This window comes from Symphalangus syndactylus, chromosome 7 (genome assembly GCF_028878055.3).
Source record: "Symphalangus syndactylus isolate Jambi chromosome 7, NHGRI_mSymSyn1-v2.1_pri, whole genome shotgun sequence".
Lineage (NCBI taxonomy): Eukaryota > Metazoa > Chordata > Mammalia > Primates > Hylobatidae > Symphalangus > Symphalangus syndactylus.
In genome coordinates, this window is record NC_072429.2 from 126,602,830 (window position 1) to 126,616,051 (window position 13,222).

General features: G+C 48.2%; 1 protein-coding gene and 1 long non-coding RNA gene across 4 annotated transcripts in view; one reads left to right on the forward strand and one right to left on the reverse strand.

Moving 5' to 3' along the window:
- LOC129485861 (uncharacterized) overlaps positions 1–2,418 on the reverse strand; it is a 28,685-nt gene extending 26,267 nt beyond the window's left edge. The window contains exon 1 of the long non-coding RNA XR_008658796.1: positions 2,272–2,418. This is a non-coding gene — a long non-coding RNA (uncharacterized lncRNA). The remainder of the gene's footprint in view (positions 1–2,271) is intronic.
- Positions 2,419–4,922: 2,504 nt separating this feature from the next.
- MYC (MYC proto-oncogene, bHLH transcription factor) lies at positions 4,923–9,874 on the forward strand. Of its 3 annotated transcripts, none has more exons than XM_055287240.2 (3): positions 4,923–5,069; positions 6,702–7,473; positions 8,836–9,874. In XM_055287240.2, the coding sequence occupies exons 2-3, from the start codon at positions 6,717–6,719 to the stop codon at positions 9,396–9,398; spliced, it is 1,320 nt and encodes a 439-aa protein (XP_055143215.1). In that variant the 5' UTR covers positions 4,923–5,069; positions 6,702–6,716; the 3' UTR covers positions 9,399–9,874. The 3 variants fall into 3 exon arrangements, with proteins under 3 accessions (XP_055143215.1, XP_055143216.1, XP_063499045.1); XM_055287241.2 differs by having other exon boundaries at positions 4,931–5,069; positions 6,705–7,473; XM_063642975.1 differs by lacking the exon at positions 4,923–5,069 and adding an exon at positions 6,293–6,310 and having other exon boundaries at positions 6,705–7,473.
- The last annotated feature ends 3,348 nt before the right edge of the window (positions 9,875–13,222 follow it).

The following is a 13,222-nucleotide window of genomic DNA, read 5'->3' on the forward strand; positions in this document are numbered from 1 at the left end:
TTTTCTCAGCTACTTTAATGAATGCAGTGTACTAAAAGCCAGGAGGGGAAGGGACGACACTAAGCAAAAAACATGCATTTTTTAAAATGCACAGATTTTCTTCACTGCCGTTTTTGTTATCATTCCTATGAATTAGTGATGCCGAATTTCATTTTCTCATCTGCTGAAGAGCTTTCCTGCGCTCCTCTCATTGGAACACATGGTTGGCATTAAAATGCTTGTGAGAACTTCTCTTCCTTTAACATTCCCTGGCTAGCTTGGTTTTTAATCTAAGAGCCCTTCTTTCAAAATGATTTTTCCACTGGAGATAGATATTTATCATTCTCTTCCTTCACCTCATCTCTTGACAGGCTGCACGTGACTTGAAGGAATTTTAAAAATAACAGCTCAGCCACCCTGAGGAGCTTCAGTCTCACCCCCAAGTTCGCTGGCTTTTTCATCACCACGTCCGGTTGCTTTCCATATTATTAACTGCTCTTTTCACTACAGGACCAACTCAGTAGGAAATTTTTTGAGAGTTGGGGAAAGAGATGTTCAAAGAAAGTGTTGGGATCGGGGGAAACTGGTGTTATTTTATACAAGTCACATTCTGAATCTCCCCTTTTGTGTCTCTGGGGAGAAAGGAGAAAGTTTGATCAAATTGCTCATTATTTTCACACTTCTTTCTTTTTTCCTAAGTATAAAAATATATGACTACTACTGTGAGACTATGTGATTGTGAGAATGAATGATTCTTTTTTTTTTTTTTTAGAGATGGCATGTCACCACATTGCCCAGGCTGTTGTCAAACTCCTGGCCTCAAACGATCTTCCCACTTGAGCCTCCCAAAGTGCTGGGACTACAAGCATAAGCCACCACACACGGTCTTTTCCTTGCTTTTTCTATTTCTCAGTGGATTTTTCCAATGGACACGTATCACTTTGGTAATCATATATGATACTAGTTGTAATCTCAGCCATTTTTCAACCCAGCAAATGTCTATTCTAGGTCAAATATGTCTCAAAAATTACTAAAAGAAAATCAGTTATGTCCTTTAACCTGGCTGAGGTCTGGCTTCGTTATCTCTCATGTAAAAACGGAGATGGCACAAAACAGCTCCAAGCTGTTACTTGAAAGTAACACCTCAGGTGATGTCACCAGCCTGGGGGAGAGTGAGGTTGAGTTCTGAACCCACAGGCATTACATCTGCCTGGGGTTCGCATGCCCTACACTGGACTGGCATAATTTGAGAGTCAGATCCGAAGATACGGTATATCTGCCATCTTTAGCAACTTTCAAAAACTACCCTATAAGGTCAAGCTGGACCTACTTTTGGTTTTGTGATTGTTGTTTGTTTGTTGTTGAGGGTTTTCTTTGAGGGGAGTGTGTGCCCCTGTGGAGAGCACTCATTTAGCTTCAATTAAAGTAATGCCAAAAGTGCCAGATTCCTGGGAAATCAGCCTATGAGGCTCCTGCAGGAAGGACCCTCCACTGCCAGAAGTCCTTAAGGCATCTAAGTGATCAGACACCATCAGGGATTCTTTGCCCCGTAAAAACCTACTTGACCAGGTACATGTGCCAGGCAAATTTCCTTCACATTTACTTCAACCTTATTGCATACTCATTTTAGTATTAAAACTTTTAATAAAGTGCTCCTATTCCTTCACACTTTTTTTCTATGAGATCGCAAATACCCCTTCTTGCTATTAAAACAATCACTTATTGTTCACCAGCCCAATATTTTAAAAGTAAAAATAATAAGCCAAGACCAGGAGCGGTGACTCGCACTTGTATTCCCAGCACTCTCAGAGGCAAAGGCCAAAGGATCGCTTTAACCCAGGAGTCTGAGACCAGCCTGGGCAACATGACCAGACTGCCTCTCTACAAAAAGTTTAAAAAATTAACCTGGTGTGGTAGTGCACTCTACTCCCAGCTACTGGGCTGGGGTATCAGGCTGAGGTAGGAGGGTCGCTTTGAACCCGGGAGATTCGAGGCTGCAATGAGCTTTGATTGTGCCACTGCACTCCAGCCTGGGTGACAGAAGGAGACCCTGTCTCAAAAATAATAATAAGAAGAAGAATTAATAATAATAGACCAAACCAAATACCCATCACCTTCTGCTGTGCCTCCCCTTTCCCCAATAAATCCAGTGTCTTGCTTTCAAATTTTGTGGCTACAAAAGATGATGAGTTTCTAAGACGTGGGGGCTAAAGCTTGTTTGGCTGTTTTAGGGTTTGTTGGAATTTTTTTTTTCGTCTATGTACTTGTGAATTATCTCACGTTTGCCATCACCGGTTCTCCATAGGGTGATGTTCATTAGCAATAAGTGGTGATAGGTTAATTTTCACCATCTCTTATGCAGTTGAACAGTCACCTCTGAACCACTTTTTCCTCCAGTAACTCCTCTTTCTTCGGCCCTTCTGCAGCCAACCTGAAAGAATAGCAAGGTGGTGGCTGGAAACTCGTTTTAAGGAGCCGCCTGTCCTTCCCCTGCTGGAAAATTTGCACCTCGGACCCTCCCGCTCCTGCCCCCACCTGACCCCCGCCCTCGTTGACATCCAGGCGCGGTGATCTCTGCTGCCAGTAGAGGGCACACTTACTTTACTTTCGCAAACCTGAACGCGGGTGCAGCCCAGAGAGGGGGCGGAGGGAAAGACGCTTTGCAGCAAAATCGAGCGTAGCGATTGGTTGCTCCCCGCGTTTGCGGCAAAGGCCTAGAGGCAGGAGTAATTTGCAATCCTTAAAGCTGAATTGTGCAGTGCGTCGGATTTGGAGGAAGCTACTATATTCACTTAACACTTGAACGCTGAGCTGCAAACTCAACGGGTAATAACCCATCTTGAACAGCGTACATGCTATACACGCACCCCTTTCCCCCGAATTTCTTTCTCTTTTGGAGGTGGTGGAGGGAGAAAAAAGTTTACTTAAAATGCCTTTGGGTGAGGGACCAAGGATGAGAAGAACGTTTTTTGTTTTTCATGCCGTGGAATAACACAAAATAAAAAATCCCGAGGGAATATACATTATATATTAAATATAGATCATTTCAGGGAGCAAACAAATCATGTGTGGGGCTGGGCAACTAGCTAAGTCGAAGCGTAAATAAAATGTGAATATACGTTTGCAGGTTACATACAGTGCACTTTCACTAGTATTCAGAAAAAAATTTGAGTCAGTGAACTAGGAAATTAATGCCTGGAAGGCAGCCAAATTTTAATTAGCTCAAGAACACCCCCCCCCCCTAAAAAAAAGGCACGGAAATAATACTCCTCTCCTCTTCTTTGATCAGAATCGATGCATTTTTTTGTGCATGACCACATTTCCAATAATAAAAGGGGAAAGAGGACCTGGAAAGGAATTAAAAGTCCGGTTTGTCCGGGGAGGAAAGAGTTAACGGTTTTTTTTTTTTCACAGGGGTCTCTGCTGATTCCCCCGGCTCGGTCCACAAGCTCTCCACTTGCCCCTTTTAGGAAGTCCGGTCCCGCGGTTCGGGTACCCCCTGCCCCTCCCATATTCTCCCGTCTAGCGCCTTTGATTTCTCCCAAACCCGGCAGCCCGAGACTGTTGCAAACCGGCGCCACAGGGCGCAAAGGGGATTTGTCTCTTCTGAAACCTGGCTGAGAAATTGGGAACTCCGTGTGAGAGGCGCGGGGGTGGGACGGTGGGGTACAGACTGGCAGAGAGCAGGCAACCTCCCTCCCGCCCTAGTCCAGCTCTGGAACAGGCAGACACATCTCAGGGCTAAACAGACGCCTCCCGCACGGGGCCCCACGGAAGCCTGAGCAGGCGGGGCAGGAGGGGCGGTATCTGCTGCTTTGGCAGCAAATTGGGGGACTCAGTCTGGGTGGAAGGTATCCAATCCAGATAGCTGTGCATACATAATACATAATACATGACTCCCCCCAACAAATGCAATGGGAGTTTATTCATAACGCGCTCTCCAAGTATACGTGGCAATGCGTTGCTGGGTTATTTTAATCATTCTAGGCATCGTTTTCCTCCTTATGCCTCTATCATTCCTCCCTATCTACACTAACATCCCACGCTCTGAACGCTCGCCCATTAATACCCTTCTTTCCTCCACTCTCCCTGGGACCTTGATCAAAGCGCGGCCCTTTCCCCAGCCTTAGTGAGGCGCCCTGCCGCCTGGTGCGCGCGTGGCGTGGCGGTGGGCGCGCAGTATGTTCTCGGTGTGGAGGGCAGCTGTTCCGCCTGCGATGATTTATACTCACAGGACAAGGATGCGGTTTGTCAGACAGTACTGCTACGGAGGAGCAGCAGAGAAAGGGAGAGGGTTTGAGAGGGAGCAAAAGAAAATGGTAGGCGCGCGCAGTTAATTCATGCGGCTCTCTTACTCTGTTTACATCCGAGAGCTAGAGTGCTCCGCTGCCCGGCTGAGTCTCCTCCCCACCCTCCCCACTCTCCCCAGAAGCGCCCCTCCCGGGTTCCCAAAGCAGAGGGCGTGGGGGAAAAGAAAAAAGATCCTCTCTCGCGAATCTCCGCCCACCGGCCCTTTATAATGCGAGGGTCTGAACGGCTGAAGACCCCCGAGCTGTGCTGCTCGCGGCCGCCACCGCCGGGCCCCGGCCGTCCCTGACTCCCCTCCTGCCTCGAGAAGGGCAGGGCTTCTCAGAGGCTTGGCGGGAAAAAGAACGGAGGGAGGGATCGCGCTGAGTATAAAAGCTGGTTTTCGGGGCTTTATCTAACTCGCTGTAGTAATTCCAGCGAGAGGCAGAGGGAGCGAGCGGGCGGGCCGGCTAGGGTGGAAGAGCAGAGCTGCGCTCCGGGCGTCCTGGGAAGGGAGATCCGGAGCGAATACGGGGCTTCGCCTCCGGCCCAGTCCTCCCGCTGACCCCCCAGCCAGCGGTCCGCAACCCTTGCCGCATCCACGAAACTTTGCCCATAGCAGCGGGCGGGCACTTTGCACTGGAACTTACAACACCCGAGTAAGGACGCGACTCTCCCGACGCGGGGAGGCTTATTCTGCCCATTTGGGGACACTTCCCCGCCGCTGCCAGTACCCGCTTCTCTGAAAGGCTCTCCTTGCAGCTGTTTAGACGCTGGATTTTTTTAGGGTAGTGGAAAACCAGGTAAGCACCGAGGTCCATTTGTCTTTTAATTTATTTTTTTATCGCTTTAATGCTGAGATGAGTCGAATGCCGAAATAGGGTGTCTTTTCTCCCATTCCTGCGCTATTGACACTTTTCTCAGAGTAGTTATGGTAACTGGGGCTGGGGTGGGGGTTAATCCAGAACTGGATCGGGGTAAAGTGACTTGTCAAGATGGGAGAGGAGAAGGCAGAGGGACAACGGGAATGGTTTCTAAGACCAGCCTTTCGAGATTTCTGCCTTATGAATATATTCACGCTGACTCCCGGCCGGTCGGACATTCCTGCTTTATTGTGTTAATTGATGTCTGGGTTTTGGGGGGCTGGGGGTTGCTTTGCGGTGAGCAGAAAGCCCCTTGCATCCTGAGCTCCTTGGAGTAGGGACCGCATATCGCCTGTGTGAGCCGGAGAGCTCCGCAGCCTCTGACTTGTCCCCGTCTCCGGGAGGGCATTTAAATTTCAGCTCACCGCATTTCTGACAGCCGGAGACCGACACTGCGGCGCGTCCCGCCCGCCTGTCCCCGCGGCGATTCCAACTCGCCCTGATCCTTTTAAGAAGTTGGCATTTGGCTTTTTAAAAAGCAATAATACAATTTAAAACCTGGGTCTCTAGAGGTGTTAGGACGTGGTGTTGGGGAGGCGCAGGCAGGGGAAAAGGGAGGCGAGGATGTGTCCGATTCTCCTGGAATCGTTGACTTGGAAAAACCAGGGCGAATCTCCGCACCCAGCCCTGACTTCCCTGCCGCGGCCGCCCGCGGGTGTCCTCGCGCCCCTGAGATGCGGAGGAACTGCGAGGAGCGGGGCTCTGGGCGATTCCAGAACAGCTGCTACCCTTGGTGGGGTGGCTCCGGGGGAGGTATCGCAGCGGGGTCTCTGGCGCAGTTGCGTCGCCGTATTGAGTGCGAAGGGAGGTGCCCCTGTTATTATTTGACACCCCCCTTGTATTTATGGAGGGGTGTTAAAGCCCGCGGCTGAGCTCGCCACTCCAGCCGGCGAGAGAAAAGAAGAAAAGCCGGCAAATGAAGGAGTGTGGGGGGTGGGGGGGCGGTACTGGGGGTGGGGACGGGGGCAGTGGAGAGGGGAGGTTGGGAGGGGCTGCGGCGCCGGCGGGGATAGGAGAGCTGCGAGGGCGCGAGTGGGAACAGCCGCAGCGGAGGGGCCCCGGCGCGGGAGCGGGGTTCACGCAGCTGCTAGAGCCGAGGCGCCTCTCGCCTTCTCCTTCAGGTGGCGCAAAACTTTGTGCCTTGGGTTTTGGCAAATTGTGTTCCTCACCGCCACCTCCCGCGGCTTCTTAAGGGCGCCAAGGCGGATTTCGATTCCTCTGCCGTTGCGGGGCCGACTCCCGGGCTTTGCGCTGCGCGCTCCCGGGGGCGGGGGCTCGGCGGGCACCAAGCCGCTGGTTCACTAAGTGCGTCTCCGAGATAGTAGGGGACTGCCCAAAAGGGGTGAAAGGGTACCCCCTTTATTCCCCCACCAAGACCACCCAGCCTCTTTAGAGGATAGCTCTGCAAAGGGAGAGGTTCGGGACTGTGGCGCGCAGTGCGCGCTGCGCCAGGTTTCCGCACCAAGACCCCTTTAACTCAAGACTGCCTCCCGCTTTGTGTGCCCCCTCCAGCAGCCTCCCGCGACGATGCCCCTCAACGTTAGCTTCACCAACAGGAACTATGACCTCGACTACGACTCGGTGCAGCCGTATTTCTACTGCGACGAGGAGGAGAACTTCTACCAGCAGCAGCAGCAGAGCGAGCTGCAGCCCCCGGCGCCCAGCGAGGATATCTGGAAGAAATTCGAGCTGCTGCCCACCCCGCCCCTGTCCCCTAGCCGCCGCTCCGGGCTCTGCTCGCCCTCCTACGTTGCGGTCACGCCCTTCTCCCCTCGGGGAGACAACGACGGCGGTGGCGGGAGCTTCTCCACGGCCGACCAGCTGGAGATGGTGACCGAGCTTCTGGGAGGAGACATGGTGAACCAGAGTTTCATCTGCGACCCGGACGACGAGACCTTCATCAAAAACATCATCATCCAGGACTGTATGTGGAGCGGCTTCTCGGCTGCCGCCAAGCTCGTCTCCGAGAAGCTGGCCTCCTACCAGGCTGCGCGCAAAGACAGCGGCAGCCCGAACCCCGCCCGCGGCCACAGCGTCTGCTCCACCTCCAGCTTGTACCTGCAGGATCTGAGCGCCGCCGCCTCAGAGTGCATCGACCCCTCGGTGGTCTTCCCCTACCCTCTCAACGACAGCAGCTCGCCCAAGTCCTGCGCCTCGCCGGACTCCAGCGCCTTCTCTTCGTCCTCGGATTCTCTGCTCTCCTCGACGGAGTCCTCCCCTCAGGCCAGCCCGGAGCCCCTGGTGCTCCATGAGGAGACACCGCCCACCACCAGCAGCGACTCTGGTAAGCGAAGCCCGCCCAGGCCTGTCAAAAGTGGGCGGCTGGATATCTTTCCCATTTTCACTGGCAGCTTATTTAACGGGCCACTCTTACTAGGAAGGAGAGATAGCAGATCTGGAGAGATTTGGGAGCTCATCACCTCTGAAACCTTGGGCTTTAGCGTTTCCTCCCATCCCTTACCCTTAGACTGCCCTTGTTTCCAACCCCCCTCCCCGTTTGTCTCCCACCCCTCAGGATTTCATTTAGGTTTTTAAACCTTCTAGCTTATCTTACAACTCAATCCACTTCTTACCTCCCGTTAACATTTTAATTGCCCTGGGGCGGGGTGGCGGGGAGTGTGTGAATGAGGATAAGAGAGGATTGATCTCTGAGAGAGTGAATGAATTGCTTCCCTCTTAACTTCCGAGAAGTGGTGGGATTTAATGAACTATCTACAAAAATGAGGGGCTGTGTTTAGAGGCCAGGCAGGGCCTGCCTGAGTGCGGGAGCCAGTGAACTGCCTCAAGAGTGGGTGGGCTGAGGAGCTGGGATCTTCTCAGCCTATTTTGAACACTGAAAAGCAAATCCTTGCCAAAGTTGGACTTTTTTTTTTTTTCCTTCCCCCGCCCTCTTGGACATTTGGCAAAACTGCAATTTTTTTTTTCTTTTTCATTTCCAGTAAAATAGGGAGTTGCTAAAGTCATACTAAGCAATTTGCAGCTATCATTTGCAACACCTGAAGTGTTCTTGGTAAAGTCCCTCAAAAATAGGAGGTGCTTGGGAATGTGCTTTGCTTTGGGTGTGTCCAAAGCCTCATTAAGTCTTAGGTAAGAATTGGCATCAATGTCGTATCCTGGGAAGTTGTAGTTTTCTTGTCCATGCCATAACCCAGCTGTCCTTCCCTTTATGAGACTCTTACCTTCATGGTGAGATGAGTAAGGGTGGCTGGCTAGATTGGTTCTTTTTTTTTTTTTTTAAGACGGAGTCTCACTCTGTCACTAGGCTGGAGTGCAGTGGCGCGATCAACCTCCGACTCCCTGGTTCAAGAGATTCTCCTGCCTCAACCTCCTAAGTAGCTGGGACTACAGGTGCACACCACCATGCCAGGCTAATTTTTTTATTTTTAGTAGAGATGGGGTTTCACCATGCTGGCCAGGATGGTCTCTATCTCCTGACCTCATGATCCGCCCACCTCGGCCTCCCAAAGTGTTGGGATTACAGGCATGAGCCACAGCGCCCAGCCTAGATGTGGCTCTTTGGGGAGATAATTTTGTCCAGAGACCTTTCTAACATATTAATGCCTTGTATTTGTACAGCATTAATCTGGTAATTGATTATTTTAATGAAATCTTGCTAACGGAGTGATTTCTATTTCCTTTCTTAAAGAGGAAGAACAAGAAGATGAGGAAGAAATCGATGTTGTTTCTGTGGAAAAGAGGCAGGCTCCTGGCAAAAGGTCAGAGTCTGGATCACCTTCTGCTGGAGGCCACAGCAAACCTCCTCACAGCCCACTGGTCCTCAAGAGGTGCCACGTCTCCACACATCAGCACAACTACGCAGCACCTCCCTCCACTCGGAAGGACTATCCTGCTGCCAAGAGGGTCAAGTTGGACAGTGTCAGAGTCCTGAGACAGATCAGCAACAACCGAAAATGCACCAGCCCCAGGTCCTCGGACACCGAGGAGAATGACAAGAGGCGAACACACAACGTCTTGGAGCGCCAGAGGAGGAATGAGCTAAAACGGAGCTTTTTTGCCCTGCGTGACCAGATCCCGGAGTTGGAAAACAATGAAAAGGCCCCCAAGGTAGTTATCCTTAAAAAAGCCACAGCATACATCCTGTCCGTCCAAGGAGAGGAGCAAAAGCTCACTTCTGAAAAGGACTTGTTGCGGAAACGACGAGAACAGTTGAAACACAAACTTGAACAGCTACGGAACTCTTGTGCATAAGGAAAAGTAAGGAAAAAGATTCCTTCTAACAGAACTGTCCCAATCAATTACCTATGAACTTGTTTCAAATGCATGATCAAATGCAACCTCACAACCTTGGCTGAGTCTTGAGACTGAAAGATTTAGCCATAATGTAAACTGCCTCAAATTGGACTTTGGGCATAAAAGAACTTTTTTATGCTTACCATTTTTTTTTTCTTTAACAGATTTGTATTTAAGAATTGTTTTTAAAAAATTTTAAGATTTACACAATGTTTCTCTGTAAATATTGCCATTAAATGTAAATAACTTTAATAAAACGTTTATAGCAGTTACACAGAATTTCAATCCTAGTATATAGTACCTAGTATTATAGGTACTATAGACCCTAATTTTTTTTATTTAAGTACATTTTGCTTTTTAAAGTTGATTTTTTTTCTATTGTTTTTAGAAAAAAATAAAATAACTGGCAAATATATCGTTGAGCCAAATCTTAAGTTGTGAATGTTTTGTTTCGTTTCTTCCCCCTCCCAACCACCACCATCCCTGTTTGTTTTCATCAATTGCCCCTTCAGAGGGTGGTCTTAAGAAAGGTAAGAGTTTTCCTCTGTTGAAATGGGTCTGGGGATCTTAAGGTCTTTTAAGTTCTCAGAGGTTCTAAGATGCTTCCTGGAGATTATGATAAGAGCCAGAGTTGACAGTTAGAAGGAATGGCAGAAGGCCGGTAAGAAGATGAGAGGTAGGCAAAGGAGATACAAGAGGTCAAAGATAGCAGTTAAGTACACAAAGAGGCATAAGGAGTGGGGAGTTGGGAGGAAGGTGAGGAAGAAACTCCTGTTACTTTAGTTAACCAGTGCCGGTCCCCTGCTCACTCCAAACCCAGGAATTCTGCCCAGTGAGACAGCTGATGGGGACAGGGCGGGAACCAGCTTCTGCTGCCTTTACAACCAGGCGCCAGTCCCGTCCATGGGTTATCTCATAAACCCCAGAGGATCTCTGGGCGGGAATGCTACTATTAACACTATTTCACAAACAAGGAAATAGAAGAGCTCAAAGAGGTTATGTAACTTATCTGTAGCCACGCAGATAATACAAAGCAGCAATCTGGACCCATTCTGTTCAAAACACTTAACCCTTCACTATCATGCCTTGGTTCATCTGGGTCTAATGTGCTGAGATCAAGAAGGTTTGGGGCCTGATGGACAGACCCGAGTCATAACAATGCTAAGCTCTATTTGTGTCCCAAGCACTACTAAGCATTTTATGCCTAACTCCACATCAACCCCATGAAGGAGATACTGTTGATTTCCCCATATTAGAAGTAGAGAGGGAAGCTGAGGTACAGAAAGACTCATCCACATGCCCAAGATTCACTGATAGGGAAAAGTAGAAGTGAGATTTGAACCCAGGCTGTTTACCCCTAACCTGTCCAAGCCACCTCTCAAACAACGGTAGGAATCAGCTGGCTGCTTGTGAGTACAGGAGTTACAGTCCAGTGGCTTATATATTTTAAGTCTCAACATCTAAGCCTGGTCAGGCATCAGTTCCCCTTTTTTTGTTGTTTATTTTGTTTTTATTTTGTTGTTCATTGTTTAATTTTTCCTTTTACAATGAGAAGGTCACCACCTTGACTCCTACCTTAGCCATTTGTTGAATCAGATTCACGGTGGCTCCTGGGAAGAAGCCAGTTCAGATCATAAAATAAAACGTATTTATTCTTTGTCATGGGAGTCATTATTTTAGAAACTACAAACTCTCCTTGCTTCCATCCTCTTTCACATACTCATGACACATGCTCATCCTGACTCCTTGAAAAGGTATTTTTGAACATGTGTGTTAATTATAAGCCTCCGAAAACCTATGGCCCAAACCAGAAATGATGTTGATTATATAGGTAAATGAAAGATGCTATTGCTGTTCTAATTACCTCATTGTCTCAGTCTCAAAGTAGGTCTTCAGCTCCCTGTACTTCGGGATTTTAATCTACCACCACCTATAAATCAATAAATAATTACTGTCTTTGACTCTGACTCCTAGAATAATCTATTCAAGACCTTAATTTCTTTTTCTTGATCCTTCTTTTGAGTCCTAAGTACCGCCATTACAGCTTCAAATTGGCACATCATATAGGTGAAATTCAAAGGGAGATGCAATCCACAGAAGTATAGTAGTTCAAAGGGTTACAAAAGCAAGGCACTCTTAAACAGCTCAGTCTTTGCCCCTTTGTGGCCCAGGGCTGGAGTGCAGCTCTGGGGTGACTCACTTGGGAATCGGGAAGGTGTTAGTCTGAATCACTAAGTCCAGGCAAGCCCTCAGAATAGGAGAGAGTGTTCCTAGCAAGGAAAACAACTCTCCATTCCAAATGATCAGGAAAGAACTTTAGGGATGTGGAGCTTGGCTATGGGAATAGAAAGGAACCATTCCAAGTGCCTATTAGGCCACTCTTACCTTTACTGAGCCAGAGAATGGCTCTGAAAACAGGACAGATGCCAACTTCCTTCCCGAAAGTCAGGCTGATCTTGACCACAATACAAATTGGCCCTCAGAGCCTATCCAGGGTGTCCCAGGGGTCTCTGCCATTGTGCAATCTATTTTGTAGGTAATAATCAAGAATCGGACGTGAAGGGGAGGAGTTTGCAACTTGGTCAGGAATATATAAGAAGGAATAAGCTAATTCTGATTGTGCCCTTTATCCATGACACTATCCAGGAATTAATGACTCTCCCAGAGGATTCCTGGAATGATTTTGTTTAGGGACGGAATGTATGAAGAGGAAGGAAGTGTTATTTTATGCTGCCATTTGGAAGCAACAAAGGAGATCAACAGTATGAAAACAGTTAATCAAATTTGAAAATGAACAAAGTTTTCACAATCCCAGCCTAATACTTAGAGAGCTCACAGCTTAGATGCATAAGTAGAGACTTCTCTGCTGGTTTTTAAGACAAACTCTCACACAAAGCTTGGGAACAAGGACAAAAATGTTGCATTAGGGGGTTTTCTGTGGTTTGTTTGCAATAACTATAATTGGTTCAGTCAATAATTATTTTTTAGTATACACGCTAAGGGCCCCCTAGCATTTTTTCCCAACGATAAATAATCCTTAGTCTAGAAAATGCTGAAGGATGTTCTCCACCCTTGTCTATAAATGCACTTCTAGATGACTTTATAAAAGGCTCCCCCTTCGAGGTTACAGAACATTATAGGACTATATTAAAGGAGAAGAAGAGAGGCTGGTCGCGGTGGCACGGCCTGTAGTCCCAGCTACTCAGGAGGCTGAGGCAGGAGAATCGCTTGAACCTTGGAGGCAGAGTTTGCAGTGAGCTGAGATCGTGCCACTGCACTCCAGCCTGGACGACACAGCGAGACTCCGTCTCAAAAATAAATAAATAATAAATAAATGAGAAAAGAGTAAAAACAAAGCCAGTAGGATGGGAGCAAGGACTTATCTTAAAAAATAAAACTAAAAAGACTCTGCTGCCTACCTCCAAAGCCTTAGCAAAAAGTCTTTTTTCTAGCTCCTTCAGGAGAGAACTTACACCAACTCTCCATTTAGAGGAAAACACCCAGAAATGCTGGCTTTGCCAAACTGGTTGGAGACGACTGTAAATGACTGTAAGTTGATTACGTTTTTAATTTTGTTTCATTCATTATTAGCCTATACTAAGCTCTTTCGGAAGACAGAGTTGAGGGAAACAAGTGTTCATGGGATGTAGATCTTCTGAGGGTGAAAGGAATGCTCTTTGTTTTCAAAGAATGCCTGAGAGCTCAGCCACAGTCTCCAACACTTTCTTTCCATTGTCATCCCCGTCAGCGCATTAAGGGATAAAACACTCCAGTGCAGTTTG